The 20,382-nt window shown below is 47.1% G+C and overlaps 1 protein-coding gene across 2 annotated transcripts in view; it reads left to right on the top strand.

Moving 5' to 3' along the window:
* The window catches only part of ADD2 (adducin 2), a gene marked incomplete at both ends in the record, with an annotated part of 35,564 nt that extends 30,853 nt beyond the window's left edge, over positions 1 to 4,711 (top strand). Inside the window, one exon of one of the 2 annotated variants that reach the window (XM_082672880.1) lies at positions 4,407 to 4,711. In XM_082672880.1, coding sequence (XP_082529006.1) covers positions 4,407 to 4,711 — 305 coding nt within the window. Of the gene's footprint in view, positions 1 to 4,403 lie in introns of both variants that reach the window. The other variant, XM_082672879.1, reaches the window with a different exon arrangement.
* Between the last annotated feature and the right edge of the window lie 15,671 nt (positions 4,712 to 20,382).

The following is a 20,382-nucleotide window of genomic DNA, read 5'->3' as shown; positions in this document are numbered from 1 at the left end:
TTAAAATGAAGATTAAAATGTTAAGATGAAGACACAGTAGGTCTGGGGTGGGACCTGAGACCCTGCATTTCTGGCAAGCCCCCAGGTGAGGCTGATGGTGTCATTCTCAACGTTGGCTGCACGTCGGGATCACCTGGGGAGCTTTACAATCCCTGACGCCTGCTGGGGTCCCACCCCAGCGGTTTCTGAGTTCAGTGGTCTAGGAGTGGGCATGGGGGAGTGCAGCCTGGACTTGTGAGATCTCTCCACTGGTCCCCATGCTCTCAAATCCTCTTGTGCTAATTCACCTCAGTGTCACTCCTCATCTGCCTCCCTGACTCCTACCCCTCAGCCTCTCTGAAGGAGTCCTTCCAGTCCTGTTCCTTCACATCTGGCCATCTCTGTCATCACCTTCTCTGTTGACTGGCTCCTGACTGTCCCTGCCCCTGCTGAGTCAATCCCCCCATGGGCCCCTCAGGAGCATTGGCTATGCCTGCAAAGAAATAGCCCTGCATTCAACATCAGAAGGCCAGCTGTGTCACTTACTAATTTAGCCATCTCAAATAAGTTGCATGAAAACACTGCAGGATGGGGGACTAACATGAATCCTTGCCTTTCCTAACTTACAACATTGTTATCAGGATAAAATGAGCTCATAAATATAAAAGGCCCTTGTAATGTGCTTTCATAAATGAGTTCTCCTTATGTACTGTGTTCTCAGGATTGTGAGAGATACTACGCTGCTTGCTGTTCTAAGCCACTAAGTTCTGGTGTGGTTTGTTACGCAGCAGTAGATAACTATTAAATCATAGTGCCTAATGAGAACTGGTTTATGGAAATTAGTTCTTCTGTGGGTGGACAAGGCTCAGCGGGTGGTTCTTCTGCTCCACTGACGTCAGCTGGGGCTGCAGTCATCTGGTTGCCTGACTAAGCTAGAACTTCCAACATGGTGCACTCACATGTCAGGTGCCTTGTCAGGGGCAGCTGGAAGGCTGGGCTCAGCTGGGACAGTGGAATGGCTGGGCCTCTTTCTCTGTCTCTCTGTCTGTCTGTCTGTCTCTCCATATAACGGTAGGTCCTCTCCATGTGGCCTCTCCATCTGTGTTTCCATCAAGGTAGTTGGACTTTACACATGGTGCCTCAAGGCTCCCCAAAAACTATAGAAGCAGAAGCTGCTGGGCCTTCTTAATTCTTCAGCCTGAGGCTGGCTCAGTGGCACTTCCTCTGCATTCTGTTGGTTTCTCCAAGCCACACGGCCAGCCCAGATTCAGTGTGGGAGGGGACCACACTCAAGTGTAAAATTCATATATTGGTGGTAGGTTTAGAGAAGGGCAAAATCGTTGTCAAATGTCAAGGGAGGCTGGAACCAGACCTTGGGGAGATATATGCTTGGACTGGCAGATAGGAGTAGAGTGGGCTGTCCAGGGAGTGAGCATTTCTGGAAAGGGACATCAGGGGACTGAGAGACAAGTATTTGGATGCTGAGGGATAGTGAGAAATCCAGTCTGAGAGGTAGGTACCCAAACGAGCTCGGCATCTCCCTACCAAAGCACCTCCCTTCCTCCTCCAGCCTCTTCAAGCCTTTCAGCTCTTCCCAAGCCACAAGGGTGTGGCTATGGACCTAGGCTGCCAAGTCCAGTCTTGTTCCAAATCCACTCTCCCTATTCCCCTCTGCTTCCTGGCCACCATCCTTGGATAGATCCCCCGATTTCCCAGCCTCTACCCCATTCCATCCACCCTACACCTGTCTCCTACTCCCAGAGCTCGAAGTGCCCCATCTAGGAGAGAAAGCCAGTGGTTCATCTTAGGAGATGCTAGAAGGTGAGTTCGCTTCTGCCACAGCTCCTGGAGCCCTTCAAATAGCTGAAGACCCAGGTAGTTCTGACCTTAACTGTCGTGGGCTGTTAACGAAGGAGGGATCTGGACTCTCAGAGCTGGTCCTTGATACTTTCCTTACTGGGGCCCAATAAGTATTTATTTCTAGAGCCTTGACTGCTGCCCCTTCTCTTGGCCAACTGCACCCTCCAGGGGTCTCTGTCCCCCCCAGCTGAGGGAGTGGTGACCTCGATCTTGAACCCGACTCCTCCAAGGCCCATGGCGCCTCCCAGCCCCACGTTCTGTTTGCTGGTGCTCCCCAGACGATTCATGGTGCTGGAGCTCTGTGAGATGCTGGTGACATGCCCGGTGTGGACTTGTTTTCTGGCTGGGGAGAAGAATCCTGCTGTGCTCTCCTAGAGCAAGCCAGCAGGGGCTGCGGTTGCAGATGCAGCTGAAGGGGCAGGCGTGGGTGAAGGCCACTGCTGGGACGAGGATGCCTATAACCACAGGGCAGAAAATGGCACCTGGACAGAAGGTGGGGTCCTCTGATCCATAGTTGGGTTCATGGAGCTAGAAGGCAGGTAACAAAATCATCTGAGAGGGTGTAACTTGAGAAACACATCCTCACGGGTCATCCAAGTGAGGGGTCATCAGAGGTATAAGAGCCCAGGAGGCCAAGAGTGGGAACAGGGGAATAGGTACAGGAGACAAAGGCCAGCATGCAGGGCAGCTGTTTGTTTACAAGGTTGGGTCCAGTTCAGCGTAGAAGGCTCAGGCTGGGACAGACAAGAAAGATGAGGTATGGTGTGGGTTTGGTTAGAATAAAACCATTCACACGTTCATTTGTTTGCTTATGCATTCAACCATTCATGGATTCCACAACCATTTTCTGAGTACCTCCTATAAGCTAGTCACGTAGATAATTAAACACAGTCTTGTCTGATTTATTTCAGTTTTGAGGGGAGAGATAGGCATAAAAAAGAAGTGATTGTTTCACAGTCACTGTAATGGAAATTTATCTAGTAGGGGCCGAAAGGAAGGAGTGACAAATTCTACCTGGAAGCAGGGATGGGACCAGGAAAGACTTTAAGGGGAGGGTAACACTCAAGCTGATTGATTGTGTGGGTGAAGGTTGGGGACACAGAGAAGAGAGAGAAGGGTGGTCCAGACAGAGGGAAACAGACTGCAATGGCAGGGAGGGGTCCAGGGATCAGAGGGTTGACGAGGCCAAAAGCAGGTGAAGAGAGGAGAGGGGAGCGGTCAGGGGGAAGGCTGTGTCTGGATTGCTTTTCTGCGTTCAAGAGAATGGCCAGTGATGACCATGGGAACGCATGGTGGGCGGGAGGGCAGTAAGGGCCATAGGAGTCAAGCGCATTAGAGGACTTGGTAGCTGGATGATGGCAGGATGCGGGCCAGACAGTAGAAAGAATGGGAGCCAGGGCCAAGGTCTTCAGTACTAAGAGGGGACAGTCCTCAGGAGTTATTGGAGAAGACGTTTGCTTACCCAGATAGTTAAACTAGCCCATGTTAACTGTCCCCAAATTTACCCCCCTCTGCCCCATCTTCCATGTAACCAAACATTTCTCCAGTCTTTACCCCGTCAAGAACCCTAGCCATTTCCCAAGACATCTGTCTTGCCCCACTCTGTCTGTAAGGGACACCAGTCTCCCACCTTCCCCAGCTCCCACACTCCCACTTTCTTGTGGTGTGATATCCCTCACACTCACACACATGCACACTCACACACATGCACAATCACACACACCCCTCTCAGTTTCACGTAGTGAAAAGAACACTAAGTTGGGATGGCAAGAAACTGAGGTCTGCCCGCTTTTACTGCTTTACTCAGTTTTCCCATCTGTAAAATGGGGAGGAGTTAGATTAACTTTACCTTCCTTTCTACTTTTCAAAGTCTACGGTTTTAGAATTTTCCCTCCTCCTTCCCCATACAGGCATTTCAAAGCTTGAGTGGAAGCAGGGTGGGAAGAGAGTGGGAAGGAGGAGAAAGGGCAGCAGGAGGCTTTCACTCCTGGCCTTGAATAGGGTGGCAGTCTGTAGGGTCCATGCCACTCAGGGAATCCCACCATCCCTCTGCCTGCCCCTCTCTGCCTACTGGGAAGATACTCTCCATCTTGAAAAGTTCCTCAGAGGTGTAGGAAATGAAATGGGTATGAAAACATGTCATTTCCATATTTTTACTAGTGAAACTGAACCAGTCACAACAATTCTTAGATGCATCCCCTGAGCTGTCCATGGCAGTGCCCTCCCCTTCCTACAGCCTCTCTGTAGTCTGCGTCTGTTCCCTTGTTCTGTCTGTTCCTAGGAAAGCTCCCAACCGGGCCCCTGCTGGGCTGCTGCCGTTTCTGGAGATCGTTACCTGTTTACATTTGTAGGCAAGAGCCCATAGTCCCTGGCCTGCCAAGGGCCTGTTCTCTCCTGTTTGGGAGAGAACCCTGCCTACCCCTTTCCCCTTACCGTGTCAGCCCGCCCCTCTCTTTGCTCTAGACTTCCTTTATATAATTGCCTAGAAATGGTTCTGTTAGCCCCAGGTTGAAGCTCTCGCCTGAATGAAATCTTATGGGTCACGTCTTTGGATCTTTTTCTAGAAGATGCTCAGAAGACGGAAACAAGCAAAGCCACCACAGAGCCGGAAAAGACGCAGCCAGAAGGAGTGGTGGTCAACGGCAGGGAGGATGAGCAGACGGCAGAGGACATCCTCAGCAAAGGCCTCAGCCAGATGACCACCAGCGCCGACACGGATGTCGATACCTCGAAAGACAAAACAGAGTCAGTCACCAGCGGTCCCATGTCCCCAGAGGGCTCGCCTTCCAAGTCTCCCTCAAAGAAGAAGAAGAAATTCCGCACCCCGTCCTTCCTGAAGAAAAGCAAAAAGAAGGAGAAAGTGGAGTCCTGATTCGCAGCCCCCTGGGGCTCCCATCTGCGTCCTCCCTCCCCTCCCTCGCCGTCTCCCATCTCTGTCCCTGGAAACACGGGGCCAAGGAGGGGTCGAATAGGCCCTGGATCACACTCTGATGGGAAACTTAGAGATTACCCCACCAACCCCTCATTTTACAGTTGCCCCACAGAAATCAGGTGACTTTCCCAAGGTCATACAGCTGGTTCGTGGCGGAGCCTGCACTGGAAGTCAGGTCTTCTGGCTCCCAGTCCAATGCTCTTTCCACTACACGACACTGCCTAGCTGTGGGCTGCCCTTGTGAGGACGCTGCCCCTGATCTGAGCCCAGGGCAAGGGGCCAAAGTCAGCCGCAAGCTCTCACAAATCAGACCCAAATCAGACAGGTCGAGGCTCCCCTGAGCAGGGTCCTTGTCCTCGCGTGAACCCAACCTCCTGCTGACGGAGCTGTCACTATGTTTAGAAATCTCTCTTCTCTTTCCCGTAGGGTAACTGCCCTGCTGCTCACGGGAACCACACAAGTGGACCCGCCCCCTCCACCAGAAGTTAATCCTTGTTCCCAAGGGCTGATGGCTTAGCTGTGCTCCCCCAACCACTAACCCCGAGCTTTCTTCATGGAACCTCTGGAATGACGGCCGGAATTGTTGTAAGAGTGGGCAGACGTGAGGGCAGCCAGCTCAGCCACAGCGTGGAGGATGGTTCAATCCATATAAGAAGCCAGGAACTTGACCCATTTGAACAGTGCATCTCAGGCACTTCAAAACTAAAACCAAATTTAGCTTAGGAAACACTTCTGTCATAAGCAGGGCCGAAATTTCGGGACATTTTGATCCTCTGTTGGCTTTGGGTTGTACGAGGAGGGTCAGGACAGCGCGGATATGTGATGCCTTTTGAGCATTTGCCTGACTCTCAGGGCAGCGCGGCTCACCCTGTCCCCCTCCGGTCCGGCATCTGGGATCCCCTGACCTTCCCTTAAACCTAGAAGCCCTGGCTCACAGCTTGGAACTGGCATCCTTGGCTCCTTGACCTTGGCCCCTTGACCGTGGCTCCTCTGGGTTCTGACTCAGTCGCTCTAGGTCCAGCAGAGGAGAATGAGGTGAGCCCTTCAGGATTAATCCTCTCGGACCAGCACTCAGAGAAAGGCTTGCGTGTCCCTGGCCCCGTCACTGTCTGCCCATCAATCCTGGGGCCTGTAAGAGCCACAGCTATTTTTTTAGATGCCGTCACTATCTTTTCATACTCTTCCCTGGGGCTTTGATTTATAAGCAACATTGACTCCTAAAAAACAGACAATCCATTCTCTTTAAAGCACAGTGTCTTCAAAGAATATTTTCCCTTTCTGTCCTGAATATTGTCAAAGTATTTTTGAAAGTTCTTAATCATAGTTTTCCATTTTTGAGCACTTACTACACACACACACACACACCCAGACACACATACACACACACACACTGTGCAGGCTTCACGTACACTATATCCTTTAACCCTCATGATAATCCTGTGATGTGGGTCAGATTATTCCAATTCCAATCCCAAAGGATAATTGACTTGTTCCAGTGACCTGGCTAGAAAGATTCAGAGGCTGGATTTGAACCCAGGTCCGTCTGAGTCCAGAGCCTTTGCGCTTAACAGCTATGATGATCAGAAAACTTTAGTCTCCGAGGGTGGTGGTTTTAGTCCTGGACCGTTTCGTTCCTGTGACTGGTCTCCACTGCATAATGTTAGCACTTGAAGTGAAGGTAGGAAACCACCTGTGTTCCCCCCGATCAGTGCACAGTAAGTTCCTGGTGAATGTGGGCTGTGACAGGGCCAGTGTGGACCTCTGACAAAGGAGAGGCCAGAGCCTTCTGGTTGGGGCAGGAAACACCATCATCGCTGGGCTCTTTCTTGAGAAGGAAGGAAACTGACACAGGACTGAGGAAAACACAAATACTGTGTGTCCCTAGAGCAGAAGATTCCTAACTGCTACCCAGACTCATCTCTCTGTTCCGCTTCTGACTGAGTCAAGTCTTGTGATGGACAACCCAAAGCAGAAAAGCCTGTGATATGCCAAATGCCTTTCAAAGCCACTCCTTTGATGCCTTCTTTCAAAAAAAAGAAGATTTCACATTCATTCATTCATCCCAATATTTGTTAAGCAGCAGGCATTATGCTGACATTAAAAGAAAACAATCGCTGTGACTGGAACAGTCAGCGGCAGGCAGTGTTAAGAGAAAGGTAGAGGGGACCCAACCACTGATGCAGCTTTTTATGTTTGAGTGGTTGTCGCTCAGAGATGATGTCAACAGACTCTTTGCTTTCATCACATTCTCTTTATTCCCGTGAAAACAGGGAGGCCTCATTTAGGTGAACATGCCAGGGCCTTGCAGGAGTTTATGCCATGGGGCCGCCTCATATCCAACCATCTGTTCTTTCCCTATGCATTCAAAAACCACGCATGAGCTTAGGTCATGGACCAAGCTTGAGGGCAGGACATGGTCCCCGCCTGAAGGAGGTTCCTAAGTCTAGTAGGCATATAAACAAGTTACAGAACGGGCAAGGGTGCAGAGGAGGTGTAAGGAAGCGTTGATTGGCTGTCTTCCAGGCCAGAGAAACCTTCCTGAAAGGAGTGACGGTTGAGTTAGGTTTTCAAAACAAAGAGGAATTTTCCAGGAGGACAAGAGGATTAGTAGGACATTGGTGATGAGGGAAGAGCCCGTGCAAAGGCACGGAAGCATGAAACGCCATGACGCGTCCGTGGAGTAATTCAGTGCGGCTGGGACAGAAAGTGTGAGTCAGGTGATGGGGTTCACTTCACAGGTGGGCAGGGGTGGGTCATAAAGAAACTCGTAGAAGGTGTGAGGGAGTGGGACTTTATCATGAACGGGGTTTGGAGCTGCTGAGGGCTTGTGGTCAGGGTAGATCGTGAGCAGGTTGCATCTTAGAAAAATTCCTTTGGTGACTGAGCGGAGAACTGACTGGAGCGGGCAGCGCTGGAAGCATGGGAGGTCTCCACAAGGAGGCCTTTCGCAAACTGGAACGGATGTGGTGGCCTGCCTTACACTGCCTTTTCCCTTACAGCAAATAGTGAGCTGGGAGCACAGAATTCATTCCCATGACATTCTTTGGATGAGGCATCTTAAAAGAGCTTTTCAACAAGGAGAGGGAACTATTCAGAGACCTAATGCTCAGCGCAGCTTCCAGTTCTGTTTTGTCTTGGTGGAGAGTTGCTGGGAGAGCTGTCGAGTCACCCTGCCCATTTCTCCTCCTCTTGAGCGTGTAGGATGCAGCTGGCATGGCTCCAGGCTCGAGGCCAGGTGCTGAGTGCTGCTCAAGCAGATGTGCCATTCAAACAAGACCCCAGGCTCGCAGGGTGAGAGGAAGGGACTCATTCTTTGGCTCTGAATAAAAGTCGGCTGAATACTTTGGCCAGTATCTGTCTGGAGAAAAATACTCAGCATGTGAGGAGCTCAGCAGTGTTAGGTGATAGGATGGTTTCTAGTAAAGCTTGGATATGCTGTGGAAAAGGATGAGAAGGCGTGGACTGAGATGCTACGTTATAGATGCTGAGCTGGGGAGTGGAGAGGTTTCTGAGCCTGTCTCCTTGGGAAGATGGGCAGGGGTGGGAGTAAGGAGGCAGAGGTGTTACAGAGATGCAAGCTTGGCGCCAGTCACTCCCCCTGCACTGGTGGCCGGTGCCCAGCAGTCATGTGTGAGGACCATCTATACCACGTGACCTTTCCTCAAACTTTGCCAAAAGCACTGCCAAGAGACCAGCCCAGATCTGGGCTCCACAAGAGCCTCCTGGCCTGCAGGTGACCCAAGTCACTGTCCGACTTCAGCCAGGTTATACAGACAAAAAGAACCTCCTGTAAGGAAAATGGGGCTCTTCCTCTGCAGACAGATACATTCTTTTGAAAGAACTTGAGTGGATTTGGATGAGAAGTCTGGTCCAGTAAGAACTCCACTGGAAAGCATCACCCTTATACCACTGATTGTGTACTCTGAGCCTTGCATTCTGCTCCCCATCCAGTAGTGTCACACATTCCTGAATGTGGCAAGACAGTCATGCAGATGTCATTTGGCACTGACATCACAGAGGGCTACTACCTTTGTCAACACGTGAAGAAGAGCTATGTGGTCACTTCTCTGGTTGCCGTGGATTTGAAAGAACCATTCACCCAACCTCACGATTCACTTCTGAAAGCCTAAAAAAGGAAAAGGAAGTGTGGATTTCTCCATGGAGGTAGTCAGAGGGGCAGATAGACACACAGCCTACCCTCGGCCTCTGTGCCGTCTTTTGTACCGGTGTGAATTTTATGCTCTAGCTCCAGGCAGGAACACACAGTGTCTGACTGTTGAACAAATGAGAAAAACTATAGCCCTTCCCCTGGGTCCTGGTGCAGGTCGGCAGCGGTACTCGAGATAGCTGCCACATTGCGTTTGCCTCTCCGAGCACAGAGGAAGCGGGTCTGTTAAAATCTTCTCTACCATATGAGCCCAAGCGAACTCTCTAAGACAATAACATTCAAAGAGTCTGAGAAGAAATGAAGGAGGGGCCCAATCTATGCAAATCTATGCTCTCCACCCCCGCAGAAAGGACAGGGCTCCCCACAATTCAAGACGTGATGGGCCGTTATATCCTCACTTTTCCACATCTATTCTGAGAGGGATACTTTAAAAAGTCAGAGACCTGAAATGACTAATGAAATATGCTCATCAGATGTTTCTCTGTGGGCAGTTCCACTGGTGCCACAATACGAAAGAGCAGGCACAGTACGCAGTAGAGTGTTGAGTTCCAGACGCCCCATCTCAGCAACCTGTCCACTTGGACGTGGGCCTTTTTGCCGGAACTAAGAGTGCCCACGTAGAGCTCTGTCGCCAACGCACACCCAACCCTGTCAGCCTCCCACGGTGAGAAGCCACCTCTCACCCAGGCCTCAGTGTGGGGTTTCAGGCGGGGTGTCTCTCTTGAGAGGAGAAAGCACCTTTCGTCATTTTTAGGTAGAGAGGCTTCTCTTTTTAGGAAAGATTAGGAAGAACCTCTGGTTGGGGGTTTTCTTAAAAATACAGAAGCTATGGTGTGCGTTGGTTTGTACTTACGGGGTATGAAGGTTTGCCAAATTGATGTTTGGTGCCCTTTGCCTTCAAGCTTGCCCCCAAAGTTGGGCTGTCACTATGAGACATTGGGGCCTGAAGATGGAGGAGAAGTGGCCACCGTTACGGGCAAAGGGAGGGACTCAGGTGGACCTGGAAGCAGAGTCTCGCTGTGGGGAGGTACCAGCCAGTAGCTTTCCCTGTGTAGTCGGCCCTTGATTCTTCTCACCCACTGTTTCCAAGCAGCAGGGTGAGGCCCGCTGTGACGTGGCAAATCCCCTATCTTTCGTGTGAAGAAAATGTTCTGAGGGCTTAGGGGGTGGGAGGAGACTAGCAAGAAAAACCCTAAACTCTTCACCCCTCCAACAAATTATCTTGCGTAATTTTGAGAAGTGCAAAGGCCAGATCTTCTCTGTTAAAGTGAACCAGAAGGAGGAAGACAGTTGGACCAAGGACAGAGGGGCTACATTTAAATACATCAAAGGCTTCCTAACATGGGAATATATTTTGGGGACCTCACCCCCACCTTTCAACTGCACCCCATGCCTATCGGTCCTGCTTTGTGGGTGATTGTTTGATCTCCACCGGCTGCTCCACCTTTAAATTCCTGTAATTTACGCTACCCTGCTGAGTCCCACGCCCTTTCTCAGGAAGAGGCGGGGGTGGGGGGGGAGCAGAAACGGTCGTGAGCCTGGCTCACCTGGTGGTGGAGCACACGGGGGTCTAGGTAGAGTGCTGTGTTCTCTAGAGCTGTGGACGGTTTCGGTGAAACGTCTGTGTCTGACAATCGTCTTCCCTTGTACATACATGGTCTGTGTTTAGCTTTTCCTAGTATCGTGAAGTTTCAAATAGGGGTTCCATGCAAATACTCTTTCTGCCGCTGAAATGCCAGCCCCCCGGATTGTGCATCTTTCCCACAAGTGGTTTTGCCTTTACGCTAACACTTTTTGAGCCGCTGATGTGCAGATTGGTTCGTTTCTTGGGCTTTTATTTTGCAATTTTATATATATATATACACACATTATATACATAATATATATATATTTATGGGTTGGTTTTGTACGGTTTTCTGTTTGAATCTCTGAGCACCAAAGCTGCCCTCGGATTGTCAAGAGAACTTTCCAGAGCCACTTCCTGAGCCCCCCTCTGCTTTGGTGTTTGTGGTGCTGGGCGGTATCTCTGGCCATGGATTTCTGTATGTACGTGCTGTCTTCTCACCCGCAGATATTACCCTAGTAAATCTACTGTGCTTGGCTTCCCGGTGTGTGACCCATCTCTCTCAGCCACCCAGTTCTTCCAGCTCCCTGGGGAGCAGAAGCCAGAGAGGGGCTCCATGTATGGAAACTTTTATCCTGGAAACCTCACGCATGGAAACCTGGACATATGAATCATTGAGTTCGGACTGGGGAGGGAGGTAATAAAATGCTACGGTCCTCTGAGAAGGGAAAGGCCAGGTGGATTTGCAAACAGCTCTGTGGAGGAAGGTCAATTTTGATGGGTTGGGATGGGGAGGGCTTGCAGAAACAAACAGGAGAGGTTCACAGGCTGGAATGGAAAGAGGTGTCAGGCCAGGATCAGAGGGCTGGGGAGAGCTAAGACGTCATCCCAAAGGGCAAAAGGGGAACAGAGACACTAGAGGAGAGGAAGAAGAGGAGGAAAGAGCCATTTTGCCCCCTTCCAACTCTTCTTTACTCAAATAAGGAGCTCAGTGTTTGTGGAGGGTCCACACACATCAGTCAGGTGCTGCTTAAGTGTCTTATACGTAGCACCTCATTTAATCCCCATAAAACCAGAAGGGCGATCCTATTATCATTACCCAGTTTACAGATGAGGAAACAGGCTCAGAAATAAGAAAACTGGGGCTTCCCTGGTGGCGCAGTGGTTGAGAGTCCTCCTGCCGATGCAGGGGACACAGGTTCGTGCCCCGGTCCAGGAAGATCCCACATGCCGCGGAGCGGCTAGGCCCGTGAGCCATGGCTGCTGAGCCTGCGCGTCCGGAGCCTGTGCTCCGCAACGGGAGAGGCCACAACAGTGAGAGGCCCGCGTACCGCAAAAAAAAAAAAAAACAAAAAAAACAAAAAAAACCTGTCATGAACCACAGGTTAACATGTGGTGAAGACCAAATTCAAACCGAGGTCTTCTAGGTAACCAAGTTCTTCCCACTACTGCCCATTGCCCAGTGTCTTGAGCAAAGAGACCTCTACAGAAGCAGATCTGATCATCACTCCCAGGCCCACCTGTTCCAAAAATTGCAGTCTCCTGCTGCATCCTAGTGCCCCAAAGCCCCCACAGGCTCCCCCACAGGAGCCGAGGTTCTCCCCTGCCCCAAAGCCATCAGTTTCTCCTCTCCTGAAGTCACCAAGGAAACTGCCTGTAAGCAGCACAACGTCTCAGCTCTGTCTTCGCACAGCTGTGTGCACTGATCAGGCCAGGGACCATAGTCAGTGTGCTGACATCGCTTTGTAAGGCTGGCTGCAGCTGAAGGTGCTGATGCAAACGCACAGGTTGAACAACTCCCCACCCCCGCATCCGCCACCTCCTCCTCCTCCTAAATTTCTACTGCAAGGACGAAAGGGATCCAAACATGGGAGCAGAGTGCCCTCTACCGGCCAGAAAAGCTGAGGAATTTCTTCACAGTGTATAGTGCTGGAGGGAAGATTTAGGGTCAACCAATCGCGTGAGAAAGGGGAGGTTGCCTGGAGAGGAGGGTGAAAGGACCCGCAGCGGAAGCCAGCTAGCTGATAGCAGGGAGGGACACCTGGGACACTGGGGAAATGCTGGGGGAGGGCAAGCCTGGCCTCAAGGCAGAGAGCCAGGGGCAGGATTCACACAGCTGGAACCCTGTCTGCAAGGTCTAGGTAACAAGGGGAGAGAGGGGGTGCCTCAGCACCAGGATCCTGACAAGGGTCAGAGTGCCAGGACCCCCCACGAATGCCGGCTACTCTCATAAATATGAAAAAGGAAATTTTCAGCCAAGTTTTGCAGATTCCACTGCTGCCACACAGATAACCTCTAATCTGACAAAAGGTAACCATTAGAAACGGAAATCTTTCCTTCTTTCTTCCTTTGGACCTTTGGACGGGAACCATCTTTAATCTGATAGAGATCGAACTCTTTCAGGAATAAGCATGGAGAAAAATAGCGCGGTAATGATTTAATAGTTCAAAAGCAGGAGCCAGTCTGAGACATGCTCCTCAGTGTAGCTGAGTTACTGCAAAAAACAAGAAGAAGGTTAAGAAAATCTTTATTAATAGCCACTTATCAGAAAAGACCAGCCAGTCATGAAAAGGGAGCACTTTAAACTAAGATAAAAAAATTTTTTTTTTTGATGATGAGAAACAATGCCGTATTTTATTTTATTTTTTTTTTTGCGGTGCGGGCCTCTCACTGTTGTGGCCTCTCCCGTTGTGGAGCACAGGCTCCGGACGCGCAGGCTCAGCGGCCATGGCTCACGGGCCCAGCCGCTTTGCGGCATGTGGGATCTTCCCGGACCGGGGCACGAACCCATGTGCCCTGCCTCGGCAGGAGGACTCTCAACCACTGCGCCACCAGGGAAGCCCACAGTGCTGTTTTTTAAAACGAGGTATGAGCAATCAACAGCAAGTCGAAGATTGTTGATGAATGAGGAGAGCATAAAGATATGTTTAGACAGGTAAGGATCTCAAACCCAGCACGGAAAAAATTAGCCAATCATGTGTCCAGTTGATTGGGAAATCAATCTAAGTAAATGAGAATGGGAGGGACATGGGATTAAAAAATGGTCGTGAGCAATTAAATCAAACAAGTTTATACCTAAGTCTATTTTTCATTGTTAATTTAACAAACTTAAAGCAATTGTTTAAAAAGTAGTTATTGGAATACACACACACACACACACACTTGGAACAGCAGAGAAGCAAAATATGCTGAATTTATCATTATTGATGAGAGGGATCTAATAGATTTTTCATTTTTTTTCACACACACACACTGTATTTTATTTTTACAAGGGATAAATAAACTGACACCAAGCATTGTAAATGGATGACCACAACAAAAGCAACAATGATTGCAATTACCAAACACGAAACACACTCATACTATGTCATAATATTGACATTCAGTCCAGGAATCCTCCACTGTAACAGCTCCTTTACTTTGCAGTGAAAATTGATTTGTATATTTTTTGCCTCTGAGTCCTTGTGGGATTTTTTTTTTTTATTCAAACAAAGTCACAAAAATTGTAATCATCCTCATCAGTTCACTCAGTCCCATGTAATTAATTTTTTTATCTTGATCTTTTGTTAGCACTTTTATGAATTCATCAGTTTTCCATTAGAGTTCTGAAAATGCTTTATTCATTCAGTTCAGCAGTATAGTCAGTTACCAGAAACCTGTGCGTGTCAGAGTCTTTTCCATGAATTCCTTGAAGACGAAACCCTTTTATAGGAACATTTTTGCAAAAGCATCAGAGTACACCCCGACTGTCTGTAAATGACAAAAGACTTAAAAATGACCACGGTTAAAGATTTGATGAAAGTTCATAATAATGCAATTGACAAGGAAATTTAGTTATTTCTGAGACACACATTTTAAAGTAATAACTAGAATTGTGACTTATAACATTATACCAGAACATATAAGATTTTTAGAAATTTCATGTCATGTCTGAAACATTTATATTAACATATTTCCATACAAATGACCCAAAGAAAGTTTAATATTAGTTGTTTTGTTTGTTTTATACTGCAGGTTCTTATTAGTCATCAATTTTATACACATCAGTGTATACATGTCATTCCCAATCGCCCAATTCAGCACACCATCATCCCCATCCCACCGCGGTTTTCCCCCCTTGGTGTCCATACGTTTGTTCTCTACATCTGTGTCTCAACTTCTGCCCTGCAAATGGGTTCATCTGTGCCATTTTTCTAGGTTCCACATACATGCGTTAATATACGATATATGTTTTTCTCTTTCTGACTTACTTCACTCTATATGACAGTCTCTAGATCCATCCACATCTCAACAAATGACTCAATTTTGTTTCTTTTTATGGCCGAGTAATATTCCATTGTATATATGTACCACATCTTCATTATCCATTCATCTGTCAATGGGCATTTAGGTTGCTTCCATGATCTGGCTATTGTAAATAGTGCTGCAATGAACATTGGGGTGCGTGTGTCTTTTTGAATTATGGTTTTCTCTGGATATATGCCCAATAGCGGGATTGCTGGATCATATGGTAATTCTATTTTTAGTTTTTTAAGGAACCTCCATACTGTTCTCCATAGTGGCTATATCAGTTTACATTCCCACCAACAGTGCAAGAGGGTTCCCTTTTCTCCACACCCTCTCCAGCATTTGTTGTTTGTAGATTTTCTGATGATGCCCATTCTAACTGGTGTGAGGTGATACCTCATTGTAGTTTTGATTTGCATTTCTCTAATCATTAGTGATGTTGAGCAGCTTTTCATGTGCTTCTTGGCCATCTGTATGTCTTCTTTGGAAAAATGTCTATTTAGGTCTTCTGCCCGTTTCTGGATTGGGTTGTTTGTTTCTTTAATATTGAGCTGTTTATATACTTTGGAGATTAATCCTTTGTCAGCTGCTTCATTTGCAAATATTTTCTCCCATTCTGAGGGTTGTCTTTTCGTCTTGTTTATGGTTTCCTTTGCTGTGCAAAAGCTTTGAAGTTTCATTAGGTCCCATTTGTGTATTTTTGGTTTATTTCCATTACTCTAGGAGGTGGATCAAAAAAGATCTTGCTGTGATTTATGTCAAAGAGTGTTCTTCCTATGTTTTCCTCTAAGAGTTTTATAGTGTCCAGACTTACATTTAGGTCTCTAATCCATTTTGAGTTTATTTTTGTGTATGGTGTTAGGGAGTGTTCTAATTTCATTCTTTTACATGTAGCTGTCCAGTTTTCCCAGCACCACTTATTGAAGAGACTTCTTTTCTCCATTGTATATCTTTGCCTCCTTTGTCATAGATTAGTTGACCATAGGTGCGTGGGTTTATCTCTGGGCTTTCTATCTTGTTCCATTGATCTATGTTTCTGTTTTTGTGCCAGTATCATATTGTCTTGATTACTATAGCTCTGTAGTATAGTCTGAAGTCAGGGAGTCTGATTCCTCCAGCTCCATTTTTTCCCCTCAAGACTGCTTTGGCTATTTGGGGTCTTTTGTGTCTCCATACAAATTTTAAGATGATTTGTTCTAGTTCCGTAAAAAATGCCATTGGTAATTTAATAGGGATTGCATTGAATCTGTAGATTGCTTTGGGTAGTATAGTTATTTTCACAATATTGATTCTTCCAATCCAAGAACATGGCTCATGGGCCTAGCCGCTCTGCGGCATGTGGGATCTTCCCGGACCAGGGCACGAACCCGTGTCCCCTGCATCGGCAGGCGGACTCTCAACCACTGCGCCACCAGGGAAGCCCATGTTTGTGTTTTTTACGTTTTTTTCCCTGTAATTCATTTCTAATCTCATAGCGTTGTGGTTAGAAAAGATGTTTGATATGATTTCAATTTTCTTAAATTTACTGAGGCTTGATTTGTGACCCAAGATGTGACCTATCCTGGAGAACATTCCATGCGCACTCGCGAAGAAAGTGTAATCTGCTGTTTTTGGATGGAATGTCCTATAAATATCAATTAAATCTATCTGGTCTATTGTGTCATTTAAAGCTTCTGTTTCCTTATTTATTTTCACTTTGGATGATCTGTCCATTGGTGTAAGTGAGGTGTTAAAGTCCCCCACTATTATTGTGTTTCTATGGATTTCCTCTTTTATAGCTGTTAGCTGTTGCCTTATGTATTGAGGTGCTCCTATGTTGGGTGCATATATATTTATAATTGTTATATCTTCTTCTTGGATTGATCCCTTGATCATTATGTAGTGTCCTTCCTTGTCTCTTGTAACATTCTTTATTTTAAAGTCTATTTTATCTGATATAAGTATAGCTACTCCAGCTTTCTTTTGATTTCCATTTGCATGGAATATCTTTTTCCATCCCCTCACTTTCAATCTGTATGTGTCCCTATGTCTGAAGTGGGTCTCTTGTAGACAGCATATATATGGGTCTTGTTTTTGTATCCATTCAGCAAGCCTGTGTCTTTTGGTTGGAGCATTGAATCCATTCACGTTTAAGGTAATTATCGATATGTATGTTCCTATGACCATTTTCTTAATTGTTTTGGGTTTGTTTTTGTAGGTCCTTTTCTTCTTTTTTGTTTCCCACTTAGAGAAGTTCCTTTAGCATTTTTTGTAGAGGTGGTTTGGTGGTGCTGAATTCTCTTAGCTTTTGCTTGTCTGTAAAGCTTTTGATTTCTCCATCGAATCTGAATGAGATCCTTGTCAGGTAGAGTAATCTTGGTTGTAGGTTCTTCCCGTTCATCACTTTTAGTATATCATGCCACTCCCTTCTGGCTTGTAGAGTTTCTGCTGAGAGATCAGCTGTTAACCTTATGGAAGTTCCCTTGTATGTTATTTGTCGTTTTTCCCTTGCTGCTTTCAATAATTTTTCTTTGTCTTTAATTTTTGCCGGTTTGATTACTATGTGTCTTGGCATGTTTCTCCTTGGGTTTATCCTGTATGGGACTCTGCGCTTCCTGGACTTGGGTGGCTATTTCCTTTCCCATGTTAGGGAAGTTTTCAACTATAATCTCTTCGAATATTTTCTCTGGTCCTTTCTCTCTCTCTTCTCCTTCTGGGACCCCTATAATGCGAATGTTGTTGCATTTAATGTTGTCCCAGAGGGCTCTTAGGCTGTCTTCATTTCTTTTCATTCTTTTTTCTTTAGTCTGTTCCACAGCAGTGAATTCCACCATTCTGTCTTCCAGGTCACTTATCCGTTCTTCTGCCTCAGTTATTCTGCTATTGATTCCTTCTAGTGTAGTTTTCATTTCAGTTATTGTATTGTTCAATATTGTATTGTATTGTGCTCATGAGCTCTCTGCTTGTTTGTTCTTTAATTCTTCTAGGTCTTTGTTAAACATTTCTTGCATCTTTTTGATCTTTGCCTCCATTCTTTTTCTGAGGTCCTGGATGATCTTCACTATCATTATTCTGAATTCTTTTTCTGGAAGATTGCTTATCTCCACTTCATTTGGTTGTTTTTCTGGGGTTTTATCTTGTTCCTTCATCTGGTACATAGCCCTCTGCCTTTTCATCTTGTCTATCTTTCTGTGAATGTGGTTTTGGTTCCACAGGCTGCAGGACTGTAGTTCTTCTTGCTTCTGCTGTCTGCCCTCTGGTGGATGAGGCTATCTAAGAGGCTTGATGGGAGGGACTGGTGGTGGGTAGAGCTGGCTGTTGCTCTGGTGGGCAGAGCTCAGTAAAACTTTAATCCACTTGACTGCTGATGGGTAGGGCTCAGTTCCCTCCCTGTTGGTTGTTTGGCCTGAGGCAACCCAAACTGGAGCCTACCTGGGCTCTTTGGTGGGGCTAATGGCAGACTCTGGGAGGGCTCATGCCAAGGAGTACTTCCCAGAACTTCTGCTGTCAGTGTCCTTGTCCCCACAGTGACACACAGCCACCCTCTGCCTCTGCAGGAGACCCTCCAACACTAGCAGGTAGGTCTGGTTCAGTCTTCCCTGGGGTCACTGCTCCTTCCCCTGGGTCCCGATGCACACACTACTCTGTGTGTGCCCTCCAAGAGTGGAGTCTGTGTTTCCCCCAGTCCTGTCGAAGTCCTGCAATCAAATCGCGCTAGCCTTCAAAGTCTGATTCTCTAGGAATTCCTCCTCCCGTTGCCAGACCCCCAGGTTGGGAAGCCCGACGTGGGGCTCACAACTTTCACTCCAGTGGGTGGACTTCTGTGGTATAAGTGTTCTTCAGTCTGTGAGTCACCCACCCACCAGTTATGGGATTTGATTTTACTGTGATTGCACCCCTCCTACTGTCTCGTTGTGGCTTCTCCTTTGTCTTTGGATGTGGGGTATCTTTTTTGGTGAGTTCCAGTGTCTTCGTGTCGATGATTGTCCAGCAGCTAGTTGTGATTCTGGTGTTCTCACAAGAGGGAGTGAGAGCACGTCCTTCTACTCCGCCATCTTGGTTCCTCCCCAGATTTTTCATTTTTAAGACCGTTAAGAGAATACTGGTTCAATTACATATAAAGTTATGAACTTAGAGATGATTTATAAAAATTTAGAGAAAATCTTCATTAAAGGCAATATAGCTTCCAAATCATTGAAGAGAAAAACAACAATAGAAAGTGAGTCATTAGGAATTCAGCTAAGATGGAGTACCAGAGACATTTATCCTGCCTAAAAAAACAAAAAGAAATGGATAAAATATATGAAACAATGGTTTTTAAGACACTTGAAAATGATCATCCACTAGGACACAAGAAAGTTTCCTTGCCCCATACCTGCTAAGGCTGGTGGGCCTCCTACTGACACTACCAAAGATGTCCACCAGGTGGCAACATTTCCTTTCTCCACTTCCAATGCAGAAACAGCCCTAAGCAGGACAGTACTGTTCCATGTTTTGGCAGGCAACCCCCAGCAGTGCTATCATGGCCCTTAGTCCCTTTTAGTCACCAGCAAAGGGATCAAGGATGATCAGAGAGCCTTATTACTCATCCAAGACCTAAGAACCTATCTGATTTCTGAGTAGCCCTCAACACTTATCTAATATCCAGTATTCACTGCCTGGCTTCCAGAGTCCCCACCTTTTGAGCAGCCTGCACGATGGCCCAGCTCATTAGAATCTGTTCTCCCAGCCAAGAGGCCACGCACAATAGTTAGCAGTGTTCCAGAGCTCTGGAGCCACCCTGCTTGGACTGAATCCTGGTCCTGTGCTCAAGAGCTCTCTGCCCTTGGGCAAGTCACTCAACATCCCTAAGCTACAGTTTCCTCATCTGTAAAATGAAGAACTAATCAATATCGGGGGGTGGAACAGAATTGGGGGGGACTAATTTTTGGTAATTGAAGATTAATTTTGAATTATACAGTGAGGGACAACATAAAACTTTCACTACTTCAGACTTCTAAAGGACAGCTTCTACTATTCTTAAAACTAATGCATGGACATACAAACACACATGCAGACACCCCCCCCATGCACACCCCACACATAAACATGAGCCCAACCACACACATCCACAGACACACACACACACGCATCGTTAACATCATTTTAAATAAATTTAAACTTTTTTTTAACATCTTTATTGGAGTATAATTGCTTTACAATGGTGTGTTAATTTCTGCTGTATAACAAAGTGAATCAGCTATATTTGTACATATATCCCCATATCCCCTCCCTCTTGCGTCTCCCTCCCACCCTCCCTATCCCACCCCTCTAGTTGGACAAAGCACTGAGCTGATCTCCCTGTGCTATGCGGCTGCTTCCCACTAGCTATCTATTTTACATTTGGTAGTGTATAAATAAATGTAAGCTTGATGCTCTGTTTCCATCGTTTTATCCATTCAGAAGATCCTGACTGCAGAGCGTGCAACAGGAGCCCCTCCTCTCTAGAGGTGGTCTTTGCCTCCAACAATCTCAGCAGGGCCAACAAGGGGCGCACCTGACCAACATAACTGCTCTGGACCTTTGGGCGTGCAGGGCTAGAATACTTCAGAAGCTCACATCCTATATAGCTAA

Source organism: Grampus griseus (assembly GCF_964374135.1).
Source record: "Grampus griseus genome assembly, chromosome: 15".
Lineage (NCBI taxonomy): Eukaryota > Metazoa > Chordata > Mammalia > Artiodactyla > Delphinidae > Grampus > Grampus griseus.
Note: the sequence above shows the minus strand (reverse complement) of the source record. Positions and strands in the feature narration are given on the sequence as shown.